The sequence below is a fragment of the Scyliorhinus torazame genome, chromosome 1 (genome assembly GCF_047496885.1).
Source record: "Scyliorhinus torazame isolate Kashiwa2021f chromosome 1, sScyTor2.1, whole genome shotgun sequence".
In the NCBI taxonomy this organism is placed as follows: Eukaryota; Metazoa; Chordata; class Chondrichthyes; order Carcharhiniformes; family Scyliorhinidae; genus Scyliorhinus; species Scyliorhinus torazame.
Genome location: NC_092707.1, coordinates 20711357 through 20731976, shown reverse-complemented (window position 1 = coordinate 20731976; position 20620 = coordinate 20711357). Strand labels below are relative to the sequence as shown.

General features: G+C 45.6%; 1 protein-coding gene across 3 annotated transcripts in view; it reads left to right on the top strand.

Moving 5' to 3' along the window:
• Positions 1-1894: 1894 nt before the first annotated feature.
• Positions 1895-20620, top strand: part of hic2 (hypermethylated in cancer 2) — a 134290-nt gene continuing 115564 nt past the window's right edge. Inside the window, exon 1 of one of the 3 annotated variants that reach the window (XM_072474663.1) lies at positions 1895-2051. Coding sequence is in view for 1 of the 3 variants with exons in the window: in XM_072474575.1 (XP_072330676.1) it covers positions 2873-2892 (20 nt within the window). In the remaining 2 variants the exon portion in view is untranslated. Of the gene's footprint in view, positions 2052-2868; positions 2893-20620 lie in introns of those variants that run through there. The other 2 variants (XM_072474492.1, XM_072474575.1) reach the window with 2 other exon arrangements.

Below are 20620 nucleotides of genomic sequence, written 5' to 3'. Positions count from 1 at the left end.
ACATTAACACTGCAATGAAGTTACTGTGAAAAGCCCCTCGTCGCCCGCCTGTTTGGGTCCACGCAAGGTGGGAGAATTCAAAAAGTCCAATTCACCTAACAAGCACATCATTCGGGACTTGTGGGAGGAAGCGGGAGCACCCGGAGGAAACCCGGAGAGACACGGGGAGAACGTGTGCAGACTCCGCACGGACAGTTACCCAAGCCGGCAATCGAACCTGGCACCCTGGCGCTGTGAAGCGCCAGTGCTGGCAGCCGGGTTGGGATTGATTAGTAGCCCCCGAACCCTCCTGACTGTGTGGCACCATCTCGGTTTCCCTTCTTAACGCCTTTCAGCGTACTTCTCCATTTGTGATCCTCAGACCCAAGCTAACCCTATCTTCCTCCCCTTCGATCCTGCAGATGGCCCACAGAGTGTCTCCAGCCTGTTCTCTGATCTGTTGTTAAAGCTGCAGCGTGATCAGTTGCAGTTGCCAAGAAAGCCACAAGGTGTCAGGGAAATGTGTGCGTTGTGGCAAAGTGTGTATGTTTTTTTGGCGGGGGGTGGGGGGGCAGAGGATCAGTTACGTTGGGTTTGGGCAGAAACAAAGCAAGGTTGATGAAACAGGATTGCCTCCCAGTATATGCTGAGGTCGGAAGGGTCCTCTCGCTGCCCAGTTTTTTTTTGTGGGGGGGGGGGGGGGGGTTTGCCGCTAATAATAAAGAGGGGCGATATTTGTGGAATAACTTTGATCATCACTCCACTCCCAAGGGCTGACGTTGCAGTTTGACACAAGTCTTTTTGCCTTAAAGAGGGTGGGTAGTGTTGCCGGGGTGTATGTTGCTGGTCACTGAAATTAACCCATTGGGGGTGCTCGGGACTCCGTTGCGCCCACTGGAATGGGAATGGAGGCAATTTCACCCTGAAATGGCACACATGTGTATTACAACAGGCGCTGTGCGCTTTTATTGCAGTCACTTCAATCGCTGGTGAATTCCAGGCGGTAAACAGGGATTTCTTTTTTTGACCAGGAAAAAAAAGGTTGCACAACATGTGTGTATATATATATTTTTAAAAGTCAATGACTCATCCCAAATATGGTATGAGATTTGCGCTGACGACATGTAACAGATAGCGCCGGTGACCATACACGTTCCTCGCAGATACCGAGAACGCCCCAAAGTAACCAATCCCGGCTGCAGGGAGGGAGGGTGGACTCTTCAATGATTTCATTTCCGATGGGAACATCTGTGAGCTTATCTTTTGTTTGTTACCGTAAGCACTTCAATAGCCTTTCTGCACAATTAAAAAAACCTTTCCCTTCTGCACGCTGTGTTTTTACAGGTTTTCAATTTTTAAAAAAAAGGATCTTTGAATGTTTATTTCCCACCCCCCTCCCTTTATTTAAAAGAAAACCAAGATATATATAAATATGGAAAAAGGAAAAGAGCACCAGGAACATTTTTATCCCCCCAAAAAAGACTGCCTGTGGCACGGGATTGCTGAGCAGAACAAAAAAGCTACAAAAAATAAATGCAGGTCATGGCATGAATGATACATTGCAGCTGCCTTGCCCTTGGGAAGCCAAGTTCCCCCATGAGCAGAGAGAAGCTGAATAAAATTAGGGAGAGGTTGGGAAAGAGAGAGAGAGACCCATACATTTATAATATAGAAATCGCTCTTCAGTCCTCACTCCTCCAGGGGGATACAAAATAACACAACCCCCCCCAAAAAAAAAAATTGATACTAAGTGTCAATGTTTCTGAGCAGTAACAATGTTGCTCAATGGGGAAAGTTGCTACATTGTAGCTCGGGTGTCAGCTTGCAATGCTGTACAAATTGGCACAGGCTATTTCTCTCTCTTCACATCCTCTCTTTCTCTCTATCTCCCTCCCCCACCACCACCTCCTCTTTCTCTCCCTCCCCTCTCTCTCTTTCTCGTTCTTGGCTTCTATTCAAATATTGGGTCAGGGGTGAGATACCAACGTCACTAGCTAGCAAGATGGCGGTGGAAAGACTGTGAGATGAGACCTGGTGTGGTACACACTGAAAAACCTGGCGGATGTCTCAAGGTATCCTTCCCAACTTTGTCTCTCACTGGTGCTGGGCTGTTATTTGTGTGTGTGTGACCCCCCCCCCCCCCTGTTCGGAGGGGGGTGGGGGCTGTTTGTGTGTGTGTGTCCGAGGTGGAAGGTTTCGGTGCCTTTTTTGCTTGTACAATTGGTGCCAGTAAAAGTGTTCAGATCCCCCCCCCCCTTGCCTCTTGTGTTGTGCCTACCCCTGAAGCCAGCAATACCAGCCTTGGCAAGCTTGTGGTCATCATGTCCTCTCTCTCTCCCCCTCTCTGTTAAACGAAAGAGGCTTCCTCCCCCTCTCTCCCCTCCCCTCACAGATTCCCCCCCCCCCTCATTTTTTCCCCTCCCACGATTTAAAATCGATCGAATCCAGTTGAGAATGTGGAGATTATTCATTTTCTGACTGAAACAATGTTTTTTGGGGGGTTGACTAATAAAATCCATGTCGGGACAATTTGCTTGAACTGGCGTGAGCGCCATCGGCCGAAGCGAGTATTGATCAGCAAAGCTGCAAGTGTAAACTTTTCTTTCTTTTCTTTTTGTTTGGTGTGTGTTTCCCTTTATCTGTTTCTAGTCCACCCCATACAGATTTTTCTTTTGGATATTTTTCCCCCCCCCAATGTAAGGGAGGTTTGTGGATTATTTTTTTTCCTCCTCCAAAAAGACGGCGGGGTTTTTAAGCAAACGCATCCTCTGCACCGAACATTATTTTTTATCAATCGCTCAATTCGGATAAACCTTGTCCCCTTTTTTTGCCGGTCTCCTCTTCCCCCCCCCCTCACCCGCCCGCCGCAAGCGCACATTGTATCGCTAGGGGAATGCAATGCCAATCAGAAAGGTAAAATTATTAAATTCAATTATCTACCTCTCAGTTTAACCCTAGTTTCTTGCTTAAAGGGCAGCTTATGTATAATGCCTTGATGCAGATTAAGAATTAATCAGATCTTTTGGCCACAATGTCCCACTCAGATGGGTGTCTCTTTAACCCTGTGGGACATGACATTAATATAGCTGCAATTGGGAGGTTTAATTTTTCGCAGACAAGTGAATAATCTTTCAACAATTCTTTAATGCTGCCCAGGTCAGGGTTGCCCTGCTTGCTTTTAATGTGGAGGTGCATGGGTGCAGAAATGGTGACCGCAGATATTAATATTCAATCCTGCAAAATCAGTTTTATAGCTGTGAGGAGTGTTCAGAATTTTCGGTTAAAATGTAATGATGTGAACTTGAGAAATCGCTGCAGAGAACAAGGAAACGTATTGAATCTGCCTTTTAAAATCAATTGTTCTATGAGACTTGGGGTGGGGAGGGGTGGGATGGACATCTGTGTATTTGTTAAAACTTGGTTACTATGTAAAATCATTTTTAACCTCTATTCTAAGGCTTTATGAATGTCACTTCAAATGCACAACATATACACTTCAGGGTGAGACGACGGAATCAAAAAGCCTAAAGGATTTTGGTGAAGTCCCACTTTGAACCATATTTTCCAATATCATCTATCGATTCTCCCAAGTTGCTTTTTACTGCTTTGATTTCAGCAAAGACGTACAACCAGCCATTTTTTGCCTTGCTCAGTGTTGTGACCAAGATTATTATTATTATTAGGTGTGTGTTAGACAACTTTCCCCTGGGGAGGAGAATGTGGAAACTCTCTTTTTTTAATTTTGAAGTTGTAAAAGTTACAAAGCTGAGCGTGCTTGATTTTTAAGGCCAATTAATTGGCATTTTGCACTGAAAGTTAAACTTTACGCTTTGGAAACCTGAATCAAGAGATGGATGTGATGACTATTTATTGAAAGGTCGCTAATTGGCTTCTTCCAAGTACATGATGTGTTAGGTTGTCCTGTGTGTGCAGTGCTACAGGCACGATCAATCAATCAATTCATAAATAAAACAAGATTTTAATAATAAACCCTGAACACGTGCCTTCCCAAAAAGACATTGGCTTTTTCACTTCAGAGATTATTTTTTTAAATCCACACTCATGGGATGGATAAGGTGCACCTTGTACAGGATTGTGCACATTCAGGAATTTGTTCTTTCTTATGATTTTGATTGAATAATTCAGTGGATTGCTACGTGGAGTATTGACTCCGGCTCTGCTCTGCGTTTTCATCTACTGTAACATGTCTTGTGGGAAAACCCATTAAAGTTACATTGTTGTCAGTGTGTCTTGTCGAGGGAATGGCAACAGAATAGTTGAAAGCTTTTCTTCACGGCAAATCAAGAAAGTTTAAATGTTTGGAAGTTATCAGCTCATTTTGACTGTTGGGCACTTTACTAATAAGATTGTTGCAGTGTGAGGCACCACTAAAATCTGGCTGGTTGTGAAATATTTCTGTAAAAGTTTAATCGATGTATGCATTTTCTCTTTAGTTCATCCGCTTCTAAATCTGGTCAGGATACGTGATGTTGTGTGCAGATTTAAGAGCAGCAAAGAGCATTTTAAGATGTTTCTTTTGTGCTATCATTGCTTGCTTTTGGGTTTTCCCTAAGCCGTGTACCTTCCCTGGGTGTCCCCGAAGCAGTGTACATTCCCTGGGTGTCCCCGAAGCAGTGTACCTTCCCTGGGTGTCCCCAAAGCCGTGTACCTTCCCTGGGTGTCCCCGAAGCCGTGTCCCTTCTCTGGCAGAAAGTATAGATGAGTGTGTTGATGTGATGCTGATTATTAATGAGCATTGCATGGGTATTTGCAATTCAAGGTTTTAAAAAAAAGTCCTCTTCGCTGCCCCGTGAGAGTAAAACGTCGCAAACCATAATTAACAGCCAAGGAACTTTGCATAATACTGTTGGGTCTTATGATATTTTTAATATATTAAGGTTGAGGTTGAATAAACTCGGTTTGTTCTCACTGGAACGACGGAGGTTGAGGGGTGACCTGATAGAGGTCTACAAAATTACGAGGGACATAGACAAAGTGGATAGACAGAGGCTTTACCCCAGGGTAGAGGGGTCAATTACTAGGGGGCATAGGTTTAAGGTGCGAGGGGCAAGGTTTAGAGGAGATGTACGAGGCAAGTTTTTTTACACAGAGGGTAGTGGGTGCCTGGAACTTGCTGCTGGAGGAGGTAGTGGAAGCAGGGACGATAGTGACGTTTAAGGGGCATCTTAACAAATACATGAATTGGATGGGAATAGAGGGATACGGACCCCGGAAGTGTAGAAGATTTTAGTTTAGACGGGCAGCATGGTCGGCACGGGCTTGGAGGGCCGAAGGGCCTGTTCCTGTGCTGTACTTTTCTTTGTTCTTTTTTCTTATTAGGCGGCACGGCAGCACAGTGGTTAGTTAGCACTGTTGCTTCACATGCCAGGGTCCCGGGTTCGACTCCTGGCTTGGGTCACTGTGCGGAGTCTGCACGTTCTCCCCGTGTCTGCGTGGGTTTCCTCCGGGTGCTCCGGTTTCCTCCTACAAGTCCTGACAGTTTTGCTGTTGGGTAATTTGGACATTCTGAATTCCCCCTCTGTGTACCCGAACAGGTGCCGGAGTGTGGCGATTAGGGGATTTTCACAGTAACTTCATTGCAGTGTTAATTAATGTAAGCCGACTTGTGACCATAATGTAGATTATTATAAATAGTACATAAGATACGAACTGCAGAATAAGTTCCATGTTAAAGCAAATGGATTTTTTTGAAATGGCTTGGCGACTTCTTGCATTTGAGGGGGTGGGGGGATGGTGGGGGTTTGGAAATGTACAAATCGGAGTTATTTTTGTTGGAGCCAGGAAGCACGCCTCTCGATTAGAACCAGATATTTTGCGAGACTGTGCCATTCTGAAGTAAGCGCTAAAAGATAGAAGGGCAAAACTGGAAATGTTGGAATTGGAAATGCAACATGCTGGACACTGTGAATGCACACACTACATTTGCAGCATCTGGGAAGAGTGGTTAAGAGTTTTGGTGCTGGGAACATTGGCTGACGCCTTTTCCTAAGTGGCTAGACTATGTCTCATCTGTTCCACAACTCAATTTTCCTGCCTTTGTTCCCTGGTTAAATCTTGTCCAACAGAAATCCATTGATCCAGATCTTGAAAAGTTTAATTTGTCCTCCGCAAGTTCTGGATTTTCACTATTCTTCGTGTGGGAAAATCCGCATAGCTTAAATTTAAAGATTGTTCTCTGTTCCTGGCATCAAAGGAGATAGTTCTCTCTCCCCCCTCCCGCTCCACTGCCTCCCGTTGCCTGATCATATCCCATTATTATGTCAAACACCTCAATTGGATCACTCCTCCCAACCTTCTATACTCGAGGGGGTACAAGTTAAAGTGAAGGCACCTTCTCCTCATAATGGGGCTGGTTTAGTCGCTGGCTTTGAAAGCAGACCAAGACAGGCCAGCATCACGGTTCAATTCCCGTTCCAGCCTCCCCGAACAGGCGCCGGAATGTGGCGACTAGGGGCTTTTCACAGTAACTTGAAGCCTACTTGTGACAAGCAATTTTCCTTTAAGCCCTGGTATCCTCTGCAAGGCTACTATATTCCTCTGTGGTTCAGTGTTGGATCCTCTTCAGATGCCACAGGTCTGCTATGTGTGTTTTCTGGTTTATGCTTTCAACGAAGACCTTTTTTAAATTGGGAGAAATAAAAAGCAAAATAAATATGCTTGATAATTCCACCCCAGATCTCACGAACATTCCACTGTCTTTCCCCCTGCTCCCCCACAACCAGCTTACAAGATGACCTCTTGCCGAAAGTAAGTTGAGCAGGTCATAATGCCCCAAGCAGAATGAGAGATTCCCTCACCGCCGCCCCTCCCCTTTCAAAATGACAAGACTAACAGCGACCCTTCATTTTATTACACGCCAGCTGTGCAGAGGGATAACTATTGACTACTTTCCTGAAAGGGTAGTGAAGGCAGATTCAGTCACACATTCAAAAGGGAATTGGATAAATTCCTGAAGGAGAAACAAAATCACAGCGCTATGGGAAAAGGGCAGAGGAGTATGTCTAATTCGATAGCTCTTTCAAAGTTACTCTGACAAAAGGCAGAAGGATAATAATCACAAGTAGGCTTGCATTAACACTGCAATTAAGTTACTGTGAAAAGCCGTAAATCGCCACATTCCGGCCCCTGTTCGGATACACTGAGGGAGAATTCAGAATGTCCAAATTACCTAGAGGTCAAAATGCAGCACCCTGACCCTAAAAGAACAAAGGACAAAGAAATGTACAGCACAGGAACAGACCCTTCGGCCCTCCAAGCCCGCGCCGACCATGCTGCCCGACTAAACTACAATCTCCTACCCTTCCTGGGTCCGTATCCCTCTATTCCCATCCTATTCATGTATTTGTCAAGATGCCCCTTAAATGTCACTATCGTCCCTGCTTCTACCACCCCCTCCGGTAGCGAGTTCCAGGCACCCACTACCCTTTTGCGGAAAAAACTTGCCTCGTACATCTACTCTAAACCTTGCCCCTCTCACCTTAAACCTATGCCCCCTAGTAATTGACCCCTCTACCCCGGGGAAAAGCCTCTGACTATTCACTCTGTCTATGCCCCTCATAATTTTGTAGACCTCTATCAGGTCTCCCCTCAACCTCCTTCGTTCCAGTGAGAACAAACCGAGTTTATTCAACCGCTCCTCATAGCTAATGCCCTCCATACCAGGCAACATTCTGGTAAATCTCTTCTGCACCCTCTCTAAAGCCTCCACATCCTTCTGGTAGTGTGGCGACCAGAATTGAACACTATACTCCAAGTGTGGCCTAACTAAGGTTCTATACAGCTGCAACATGACTTGCCAATTCTTATACTCAATGCCCCGGCCAATGAAGGCAAGCATGCCGTATGCCTTCTTGACTTTGTATTATATTGTTCACCTGGCTCTGTATAAATATTCGCTCGTAGCAGCTATTTTAAAAAAAAAACTCCAGAAAACATGCTTTTGTTTATTTAAAGAAAATCCTGAATTATGTCCTCCACACATCCCAGGAAATGATGAATGCCGTATTATTTTCGGTAAATTACTCTTTTTACTCTTTTAGGGGCAGCATGGTAGCATAGTGGATAGCATTGTGGCTTCACAGCGCCAGGGTCCCAGGTTCAATTCCTCGCTGGGTCACTGTCTGTGTGGAGTCTGCACGTTCTCCCCGTGTCTGCGTGGGTTTCCTCCGGGTGCTCCGGTTTCCTCCCACAGTCCAAAGACATGCAGGTTAGGTGGATTGGCTATGATAAATTGCCCTTAATGTCCAAAAAGGTTAGGAGGGATTATTGGGTTATGGGGATAGGGTGGAAGTGAGGGCTTAAGTGGGTCGGTGCAGACTCGATGGGCCGAATGGCCTCCTTCTGCACTATGTTCTATGTACTGTGAACGGCCATAACTCCACCATGTTGTTGTTTGACCATTGCCATTTCGCCTTCTCGTTCTGTGATCCTAACTCCAAACGTCACTTTGAAGAGACGTGGTTGTGAATTTGCTTTTGCATCGATGCAAACCGGCTGCATTTGGGAGTCCGTGTCTTGAGTACGCTCTGCTCCGAGATGCAGATTCCGCTGAGGCTGGAGCTAAATGTTGGCGATTGTAGATTTTCAGATTTTCTTTTTTTCATTTTTGGGGCTGGAGCTGCTCTGCAAAAAGAATTCTGCATCCCAGTATTCGATTTTAGAATTAAATGCTGCACCTCCACGACATGGTGGATGATTCCCTAACATGCTCAGATTTACTGGTGTTATACAATGATTTATTATTTCATGAATTGAATGGAGACGGAAGTGCAGTTGAATACTCAATCTTCAATATGCCCAAGGTTTCAGTAACCGCTTTACGGGAATCCCGGATTTGTACTTCAGCAGCCAAGTGCTGGGGCCGATGTGCTGCCTTAATGGAAGTCAAGAGAGGGGAACCAATTTCTAATATGGGTGTCCGTACTAATACTTGCACAGCAGCAGCAACTGCAGTTCAAAGATAATTTATTGTACACGGAAGTGCTTTGAGCGCATCCTGGTAGACATGATGTGGCACGGCGAAAATGCATCTATTTCCATGTGATCTGTTGATCATGTTAAGTCCAGTACAAGGGTGTGTGCCGGGGTTATTCCTGTAACATGGTAAGATTTAGTCAGACCCGTCTACGCTAAGTTAACCATGACGACAATTGGGATCTTGCGATCTCTCGGGTTTCCTCCTCTTGGAATGATACACAGAGGAGGCAATTTGGCCCATCAGCCTGTGAAAGGGTTATCAAATGAATCCCGCGGTGCTTACAAATTTTCTTCTTCTGGTGACTCCGATTGCTATCTAATACCTGATAATGAAACTGGGTTTGGCCGTTGTAATCGCCATTGTCAGATAGGCCATCAGCCTTCCCTGACATTGCTCAAACCTGAAGGGTGAAGGTACAATCTTTGAACAGCATCCCAGCGAGATTCTGCTCCTTCGGGATAGAGGAGAGCAAATGAGTAATCGGAGCTCTTGAAGAATAGTGAAAGCTCGCATTTCTCTGGAGTTTTTCCACGACCACGGGATGTACCAAGCGCTTTGCGGACAAGAAAGTGTTTTTGAATTTTAGTCGGTGCTACCATGAAGGAAACGCAGCAATCGTATTGCTCACGGTATGTTCCCACAAACAGCAATGAGGTAAATGACCAGATAGACCTGTTTTTTGTGATATTGATTCAGGGGTAAATATTGGCTAGACCACCAAGAAGAACCCTCCTGGTGGTCTTCAAAGTTTGCCTGTTGAATCCTGTGCACCTACCTGAGAGAGCAGATGGGGCCTCGTCTGATCCAGAAACAGATTTGCGATCATTACGGTTCGTTGTATAATCAGAGAGCTTTCGCTGCACGTATTAGGAACTTGATATGATCCATGGATATCGCCTTGATTTAAGTCATCCCAGAATATCTGTTGCATTGTTTTGCTGCATAAATGAAAATTCCTAATAAGTGGGAATAATTAAATGTTTGAAGGATCAGGCAGGATGCATCCAAAGATAAAAGCTTCACCATATTATTCCATGATGTGGAGATGCCGGCGTTGGACTGGGGTGAGCACAGTACGAAGTCTTACAACACCAGGTTAAAGTCCAACAGGTTTGTTTCAATATCACTAGCTTTCGGAGCGCTGCTCCTTCCTCAGGTGAATGAAGAGGTCTGTTCCAGAAACACATATATAGACAAATTCAAAGATGCCAAACAATGCTTGGAATGCGAGCATTGCATATTGTATATTATTCCAATATAACCTTTTTCCCTTCTTGTTTCAAAAATTAGATTTTTATTGCATTTTATACTTGGCCAGTGCTTCCCTGCCATGGAATGTACGAAAACTAATCCACTGCAAGTCTTTTGGGCGTGATCCACCAACACCTTTTAATAGATTCTGTTTTTGCGCACTGCTTGTCGAGTGTCAGCACAGAAATACGCCTGACTAGCTGCTGTCTGCTTTGACTGTGCTTACTCTTTTGTTACTTTTCGTTAGCAACATGAGTGGACATGTGCATTTATTTTTCTGGTGAATTTTAAATTTTGCTCTTTACGATAAGTGCGTGTTTGGAAGTTTTGGGATTTGGCAATGCTGCCCACCTAGTTTTGTGTTAGTTGAGTTGGGAGGGGCTAGAAGCTGAGGTGCATTTGAGCTGGTTTGCGTGTGTAATAAAAATAGCCAAAGGAAATTGATGGGGCTGGAGGTAGATGGGTAAGGTGGGGTAGGATCAGGCCGAGCTCTCTGGTCAGGTCTGCAATTCGGTGGTTCCTGTTGGAAAGTGCACATGAATGAAGTGCAGGATCAGGTTGAACTGTGATGCCCACTGCTGTCTCTGTTTTGCCCATAATTAATGTTTGTGCGACCATACCTCAGCTCCTCCAGTATAGGAGGGGAGAAAGTTGGAGGGATTTAGAGCAGGACGTGAAGGCTTCAGAGAAAGTTCAGAAATAATAATAATTTTATTGTCACAAGTAGGCTTACATTAACATTGCAATGAAGTTACTGTGAAAATCCCCGAGTCGCCACGTTCTGGCGCCTGTTCGGGTACACGGAGGGGGAATTCACAATGTCCAATTCACCTAACAGCACGTCTTTCGGGACTTGTGGGAGGAAACCGGGAGCACCCGGAGGAAACCCACGCAGACACTGGGAGAACATGCAGACTCCGCACAGGCAGTGACCCAAGCCGGGAATCGAGCCTGGGACCCTGGTGCTGTGAAACAACAGTGCTAACCACTGTGCCGCCGTGATCAATCTTTCCTTCTAGGACAATCCTCTCATCCTAGGACTCAGTCTAGTGAACCCTGGGTGCAATTTGTCCATTCTCATTGCCCCAGAGTTACTGGGGATCCCCCCCAGTCTCCCCTTTATTTTAAAAATAAATTTAGAATACCCAATTCATTTTCTCCAATTAAGGGGCAGTTTAACGTGGCCAATCCACCTACCCTGCACATCTTTGAGTTGTGGGGGCGAAACCCACGCAGACACGGGGAGAACATGCAAGCTCCACACGGACAGTGACCCAGAGCCGGGATCGAACCTGGGACCTTGGCGCCGTGAGGCAGCAGGGCTAACCACTGCGCCGCAGTGCTAACCACTGCGCCACTGTGCTGCTCTCAGCTTCCACTTTATAAAGGGGTCTGTCAAATGAAGTTTAGTCAACTTCATTGTTTAATCATTTTTATTATTATGGGTTTGATTTGCTTTTGATGTTTTCACTTTCAAGTTTAACCATGCTGAGCTGGTTAAGCTGTAGAAATATAGAAGCACGTGTTCTGATTTACAAAGACATAAATATGAAATTAACAGCAACAACTTGTCCATGCAATAAAACATTGTATGGCACTTCACAGGAGATTATAAAATTAAATATGGCAGTGAGCCGTACAAGAGATATTGGGTCCAATCACCACTAGCTTGGTCCAAGAGGTAGGTTTTAAGGCAGAGAGGCGGTGAATGTAGGGAAGGAATGCCAGAGCCTGGGGTCTCGGCAGCTGAAGGCCCGGCCGCCAATGGTGCAGTGATTCAAACCGGGAATGTTCAAGGTAACTCCGCAGGACGTTTGTTTGTTTTTAAATAATTTCTTAAACCTCCAGCAACTCCTATTTGGGGTTGGGACATTTTTGGTCTTCCCAATTTGTGTGCACATGCGTGCTTTTTCTTGCATGTGATATTTTAGGTTGCATAAGAAATGTTTATTTTTCATTGTAAAGAGCACCTAGAAGTTCTTAATTGCACAACTCCCGAATAGGTCTCGGGTTTGTGATTGTTTTACAAATTGTTCCATGCTGTTTGTCTCTTCCCTGACACTTTTTTAGTACAAATTGTAAGGAATGATTAATGATTTTGGAAGGATCAATCAAATGTACTGTAGCCAAATTTGCAGGTGCCACAAAAATAGGGGGAGAGGCAAATTGCAAGAAGGATATGAAACAGTTTGCAAAGAGATATTGATAGGGTAAGTAAGTGGGCAAAAAGTTGGCAAATTGAGTACAAAGTGGGAAAATGTGAAGTTATTCATTTTGGAAGGGCGACCAAAGGAACAGAGTATTATTTAAATAGAGAAAAGCTGCAGAAAGCTGCAACACACAGGGACTTGGGGATACTTGTGCACAAACACAGAAAGCTAGCACACAGGTACAGCAGGTAATCAGGAAGGCTAATGGAATGTTGGTCCTTATTTCAAGGGGGTTAGAGTATAAGAGTTGGGAAGTATTGCTGCAGCTGTACAAGGTACTGGTGAGACCACATCTGGAGCACTGGGAGCAGTTTTGGTTCCCTTACTTCAGGAAAGATATTATTTCATTGGAGGTGGTTCAGAGAAGGTTCACGAGGATGATCACGAGTATGGAGTATGTCTTATGAGCAAAGGTTAAACAGGTTGGGACTCTACTCATTGGAATTTAAAAGAATGAGAGGTGATCCCATTGAAACTGACAGTATTCTTAAGGGGCTTAAAATGCTGAGAGGATATTTCCTCTCATGGGGGAGTCCAGGGCCAGAGGGCACCGTCTCAGGATAAAGGGGAGCCCTTTTTTAAAAAAAATAAAATAATTTGGAATACCCAATTCATTTTTTCCAAATAAGGGGCAATTTAGCGTGGCCAATCCCTCACCTACCCTGCACATCTTTGGGTTGTGGGGGCGAAACCCACGCGAACACGGGGAGAATGCGCAAACTCCACACCGACAGTGACCCAGGGCCGGGATCGAGCCTGGGACCTCGGCGCCGTGAGGCAGCAATGCTAACCACTGCGCCACCATGCTGCCTTGGGGGAGCCCATTTGAAGGTGGAGATGAGAAGGAATTTCTTCTCTGAGAGGGTTGTGAGTCTTTGGAACTCTTTGTTACAGAGAGCTGTGGGGGCAGAGCCCTTGTGTATATCTAAGGCTGAGATAGATTCTTGATCAGTAAGGGAATCGAGGGTTACGGGGAAAGGGCAGGAACGTGGACGTGAGGAATGTCAGATCAGTCATGATCCGATTGAATGGCACAGCAGGTTCGAGGGGCCGAATGGCCTACTCTTGTTCCTATTTAAAAAATAATAATTTAGAGTACCCAATTAATTTTTTCCAATTGAGGGGCAATTTAGCGTGGCCAATCCTCCTACCCTGCACATCTTTGGGTTGTGGGGGCGAAACCCACGCAAACACGGGGAGAATGTGCAAACTCCACACTGACAGTGACCCAGAGCCGGGATCGAACCTGGGACCCCGGCGTCGTGAGGCAGCAGTCTAACCACTGTATCACCGTGCTGCCCTGCTGTTCCGATTTCTTACGGTTGACTAGAGTAAAAGCCATATTCAACAAGCCTGTACTGGTATGTTGGTGGGAATTGTAAAATGGTTCTTTTTGGTAAAATAGTGAGAATAAAATAGTGCGAACAAGGTACAAAGGTGAGCAGGTAGGGTGCGACTAGGCTGCTACGAAATCCCAGAGTGGCATTGCTCAGGTTAATTGAGACAACAGAACCGACATAAAGAGGTGTTTTTGTATAATGCAACATCTTCAGTATGTTTTTAATCCACTTAGTCAGAATGTTCAATGCTTGAAAAGAGAGATGTGGAGATGCCGGCGTTGGACTGGGGTGAGCACAGTACGAAGTCTTACAACACCAGGTTAAAGTCCAACAGGTTTGTTTCGATGTCACTAGCTTTCGGAGCGCTGCTCCTTCCTCGGTTGAATCACCTGAGGAAGGAGCAGCGCTCCGAAAGCTCGTGACATCAAAACAAAACTGTTGGACTTTAACCTGGTGTTGTAAGACTTCGTACTGTGAAAAGAGAGAAGCACTATACAGGGTAGTGCTATTTCACTACAGATTTGCATGAGCTCTAAGGCTCAGTAAGGTTGTCAATGGCAGCATAAGCTCCAGAGATACGGCTGAAGTTGGACCAGGACTGTGCTAAGCAAAAGTCGAAAGGAGTGAGTTAGTTCTTAAAACCAAGAAAATTGAGCCATTGGTCGGTCACTCTCGCTTTTACTCACCACAGATCTCCCCTGTGTTGATGCAAAAATGTCTTGAGCTCTAAATGTGAAAAGCGTGCTGCAACTCTGGAGCTTTACAGCTCACACCAGATGAGCGTTATCAGGTGGCTTTGTTCACGGACGTGGCCCATTTAAAAAAAAATAAAATAACAAATGCACCACTCCAAACCCAGTAAATAATTGATGCTGCCACTGGAGAAAGAAGGCGTTGTTGTTGTATTAGTGCAGCTTCAGCTTAATGCAAACACCAGCCATCACCCACCTGTTTAAAAAAAAAACAGTTGTTGCTCTTTCACCCACTGGACCCCAGCTAAGAAAAAAAAATTGGAATTGGCCCACGGGTACTTTACGATTAAAGATGCTTCTGACAGCAAGTTTGTAAAAACAAAAGGTTGGTGGTTATAGCCGAACAAATGTTGAATACATCCATTCCGTTTTTGTTAATTGGGATTGCTTATGCTGTGCATAACTTTTTTAAAAAGGATGTGTACCCTTTGCTTGGAAGTCTGGTGCGAGTATAGTCAGGTGAGTGCAGAGGCACTGAACCTCCTTTTTGGAAGGTTGAGTTTAACTTCCAGCCGCCCTTTATCTCTCTCTTTTTCGTAGCATTCGCTTGAGAATGGTGCCAAAACCACTTCAATTGATAGGCTTTAAGCCCAACTCCGTTGGCGAATCTCTGAATACAGTAGGTGGAACCCAAGCACATTTCACAAGAAATTGAACCATTTGCTTCAATTTAAAAAAAACAAACATTTATCGTGTGACTATTTTCGTGAACTATTTTCTGTATGCCCCCAGGTGAAATAGCTCTGAAAATATTGCAGTAACTATTAGGTAGTAAATAATGATTTTCACGCAGCAGCTAAAAATAATACTTGGGTTATTATAATGAGTCATTTCCTTAACCTGTCCAGTTCACCTGCAAGAACACTGGGCTTCCAAGTGGGAAATCCAATTGGGCTCACATTCTGATTCTCGCCACTGTTTCCTGACTATGTTGGAAGGATGCAGTTTGAGGTATTTGGAACCAGCACACTTGGCAGGCGGTATTGAAAAAAAAAAATGTAATTGCTGTATATGTGAGCTCCAAGCTGTCAAAAATACCTCAGCCATAATATGCAAGCGAGCATATTGTACGTGGGAGCGAAAATAGTGACTGGCTGGCAAGACTGGACATGTGCATAACCGGCTTTATTTTAGTGTCCCGTCATGTTAACTATGAAGACGAGAGGCTTTTTAAAAAATAAATAAAATGAAGATGGAGACCTCGGTTTTAGTTTATAAGCTGCATCAAAGTTTTGCTGAGCTCCGAACATGGCAATGCAAGTTACAGACCAGCCTCTCTGATGTGCAAAAACGTATATGGGGGGGAGGGGGGGGGGGGGGGTTGTGCAGTTCAGGTATAAGATTGTTCACAAGATATGCTCAAGCTGTTAACCTTGTCATAATTTAGTGTGAGACTTATTACATTGAAAGTCTTATTTACACGCAATGCATGAGGCTGTCATTAAACTACATTATGTGCAGTTTGGGGCGTTCCATTTGTGGAAAGAACATTTTAAAGCACAGGGCGATTCACCAGGATGGTGTCTGGGATGCAAACCTTTTGTTAAGAGGCGAGATTTGTTTTATTGGGACTGTTTTTGCTGGAGCAGAGAATTCTTTTTGTTTATATAAATTTAGAATACCCAATTCTTTTCTTTATCCAATTTTTAAAGGGCAATTTAGCGTGGCCAAACCACCTACCCGACATATCTTTGGGTTGTGGGGGTGAGACCCACGCAGACACGGGTGCAAACTCCACACGGACGGTGTCCCGGGGCCGGGATTGAACCCGGGTCCTCGGTGCCGTGAGGCAGCAGTGCTAACCACTGCGCCATCGTGCTGCCCCGGGGCAGAGTATTCTAACAGTGCATTTAATATGTATTGTTTTTCAATTCTAAAATCTTCAGATTTTTTTTTTTAAATTTAGAGTACCCAATTCATTTTTTTCCAATTAAGGGGCAATTAAGTGTGGCCAATCTACCTACCCTGCACATCTTTGTGTTGTGGGGGGAAACCCACACAGACACGGGGAGACACAAACACGGGGAGATACAATCTTCAGATATGATTGAATGGGGAAAGGCAATGGCCTCCGGTTGGGTTTACCCTTCCCAGAAGCTGTAGCCATTCTGCACCCTGCTCCTCACAGCAGCAGCAGCAAGCCAATATGAAAACAGCTTGTCAAGTTGATACTGAATGCGTGAAGCTAGGAAAAGTGCCTTTATTCAAGAGGATTGCTGGAACATGGACTGCTTTGCCACGGATTGGTGGAGGGAGAGACCACAGCCTTCAGTCAAATTCAATAAATATTTGAAATCGAGGAGGCGCGCATTGGTATTTTTAACTTTACATTGATAGCTTGTATTTACATAGCACCTTGAATGTAATAAAGCACCACACGGTGCATGCGTTAAGACACTGAACCAACAAGAAAATATTAAGACAGGCGACCAATGGTTTGGTCAGTGAGGTAGGTTTGAAGGAGTGTCTCAAAGGGGGAACGAGAGGCAGACAGGTCTAGGGAGGGAATACCAGAGCTCGAGGCCGAGGTAGCTGAAGGCATGGCCGTCGGTGGTTGAGCCGTTGATCAAATGATTCTCCTTCCGTGCCTCTTCACCATCATCCAGCTGAGTGGCTGCCCCCTGGTGACCATCATTCAAAAACGCAACATCTGTTTTCAGATGTACACCCATGATACCAGCCCTACCTCTCCACTTTCTAACTGATGAGATGTTGAAGGCCCTGTCTGCCCTTGGGTTGAAGTGAAGGATCCCTTGGGGGCCATTTCAGAGAAGAGCAGGGACATTCTCCCTGGATATGTATTTATCCAGTCATTATTACATTGCTGTTTGTCGGAGCTTGCAGCATGCTACACAGTAAAAGTTCTCCATTGGTTGGAAAAGCCCTTTAGGACATCCTGAAGTGGCGAAAGGCGCTATATAAATGCAAGGTGGCACAGTGATTAGCACGGCTGTATCTCAGCACCAGGAACCCAGGTTCGACTCTGAGCTCAGGTGACTGTCTGTGCGGAGTTTGCACGTTCTTCCCGTGTCTGCGTGGGTTTCCTCCGGGTGCTCCGGTTTCCCCCCACAGTCCAAAGGTCAGGTGAATTGGCCATGCTAATAATACGCAATAGGGTGGGGGAATTGGGCCCAAGTAGGTTGTTCTATCGGAGCAGGGGGGTGGTGTAGACTCAATGGGTCGAATAGCCGCCTCCTGCACTGTTGGGATTCTGAGTTATATGAAGACTTGAGCAAGAAGCTGGTACAAATGTGGTGGGCGAATAACCTCCCTCGGTGCTGTGAGCCCAGATGACTTTTAGATTCTATTACCATGCGTTAAGTGCATTTTTATTAGTCTCTGCCTCATAAATTATATTCTGCACCTGTGTCTCACCCCACCCATCGAGGATTTCCAGTTCAACTTCGTCTATGTCTTATGCATGATTTTGCGTTTGAGTCTGTTGATAGTTTTGCAAATTGAATGGCAGCCCACGATTAATGCAGCATTATGCACCCTGTAGTTTAGTGATCGCCTTTGTTTGAATATATCAAAATAGTAGTTAGCACAGACGAGTCTCATGCAGAGGATACATTCAGTTGCTAGGTAATGTTTCCTTATAAATTTCTGCTTTTAATTATTTTATTCAGCGTTTGTATTATAGCCTTTAAAAAAAATATATATATCACATTACCTCCGTTAAAATGAGAAAATATTACACGTTTGGTTTATTTGTCATTCCATTCCGTGCAATCATCACTAGCTCATGGAATTCACTACTCCACACAGTGCTTGAGGCTAGTATAGGTGGGGAGGTTAGTTGATTGCGCGAGGGTGAAAGGGATAGAAGGTTTCATGATTGGGTACGGGCCGCGCAGTGGTTAGTACTGCTGCCTCACGGCGCCGAGTACCCGGGTTCGATCCCCGGCCCCGAGTCACTGTCCGTGTGGAGTTGGCACACACTCCCAGTGTCTGCGTGGGTCTCACCCCCCCGCCCCGCAGGCCCGCGCAGTGGTTAGCACTGCTGCCTCACGGACCCGAGTACCCGGGTTCGATCCCTGGCCCCGAGTCACTGTCCGTGTGGAGTTGGCACACTCTCCCAGTGTCTGGGTGGGTCTCACACCCCCCTCCTACACACAACCCAAAAGATGTGCAGGGTAGGTGTGGATCGGCCACGCTAAATTGTCCCTCAATTGGGGATATGAAATGATCGCTTATTGTCACAAGTAGGCTTCTAATGAAGTTACTGTGAAAAGCCCCTAGTCGCCACATTCCGGCGCCTGTTCGGGGAGGTTGATACGGGGAATTGAACCGTGCTGCTGGCCTGCCTTGGTCTGCTTTCAAAACCAGCGATTTAGCCCAGTGTGCTAAACCAGCCCCAGGCCTGATTCTGTGCTGCAAATTCTGTGTACACCCACCCACTTGTGTTTTAATCATCAAAATCATTCTCCACGAGAGGAGCATTTAAGGTTCACAATGGTAATGTTAGCAGATAGGGACTTGAAGGGGCTTTTAATCGTGTTTGAGGGCGGCGGGGGAGGGGGAGGGGGGGGGGTGGTTCTTAGATTGCGAGGCAGTTGGAAAGTGGGTGGCAGGGGTTGCAGCCAGAAAGTCTTGAGTCGGTAACCATCGCTCTAACTTGTTACCTTCAGCCCAGGGAGACAAGTCACTCGCCGGAAAGTCGGGTGGCTGTGCCTGACTGATCTCCTCCCCCGGATCCGTTCCCACATCATCAGATCTTGGTGAAGAGGAGCTTGCATCACAGTTCTTCTGCGAGTGCTGCCTGTGCCTCGCACCAATCTTAAGACCACTACCACCACCACCTCTTATCAACTAGGGCTGGGCAATGAATGCAGTCTTGTCACATTGCCCACATCCTGAGAAGCAAAAGGTTAAACTGTTGTGAGACTTTGCAGTGGAATTTCCCTGTCTTGCTGCAGGTAGATGCGTGTTATTGCACCAACATGGTGACCTGGTGTCAGCCAGTTTATTTTAACACCAGCAGAGTTTTTGGCCTGTTAAAATCTACATTCAGAATTTTAATTCGGGCTCAGCAGGAAGTTAGCTTTCCGTACTGCGTCGATTACATTTAGTCAATGTATTACGTCAATCTCCTCTTGCCTTCAAAGCTGTTTCCCATGTTTTAATTCTGCAGTTATCCTGTTAAATTCATCTTATGGTGAAAGTGGGTCAGTGAGTGTGCTGCCAGGCGATGGATTTAACAGCATCAGACTCTGGATGTTGGGTGTTCAGAGTTTGAATGAGAAGGAGATTCGGGCAGCTGAAATGTATTGAACGTTTCAGCCAACTTGTCGAGCTCCAGACAAGATTTTGTTAGCCACAAAGTCCACTCGGCCTGTAGTGTCTGGGCTGGCTCCTGTCACAGAGTTCCCGCGAGGAACCTGCCTGCACCACATTCGTGCCTGCCCTTTTGGTGCAGAAGGCCACCATCCTGCTATCTAACCCAATGCCGACACAGTTTTCCTCATGCTGGGGTCTGAAACCTTTCCATGTGATGCACTGGTCAAAGACAGAAGACGATAACTAATGAAATGAAAATCGCTCATTGTCACAAGTAGGCTTCAAATGAAGTTACTGTGAAAAGCCCCTAGTCGCCACATTCCGGCGCCTGTTCGGGGAGGCTGGGTAGGAAAGGTGGAGTTTGGCCTATTTCCGTTCTCCTTGGCCGACCCCAGACACCAGCACAGAATGATGTTAAAACGCTACAAGGTGTTAGTCTGGAGGTTGGGGGGAAAGAGAGAGGTGCTTATTGTGTGCAAGGAGTTTGGGTGCTGTGATTTGAGGGAGGGCATGAGCAGCGATCTGGAGGGAGGTTGATGAATGAATGAGATGAAATGAATAATTGTCACAAGTAGGCTTCAATGAAGTCACTGTGAAAAGCCCCTAGTCGCCAATTCCGGCGCCTGTTCAGGGAGGCTGTTACGGGATGCAGAGATTTACTCATGGGGCAGGGGGCATAAAGTTTTTAAAAAATTTATTCGATCTCAGAATGTTGGCATTTATTGCCCTTCCCTATATGCCTTTGAGAAGGTGGTGGTAAACTGCCTCTGGAGCTACCATGGTCAATTGTAGCAATTTCTGCTGCAGGTA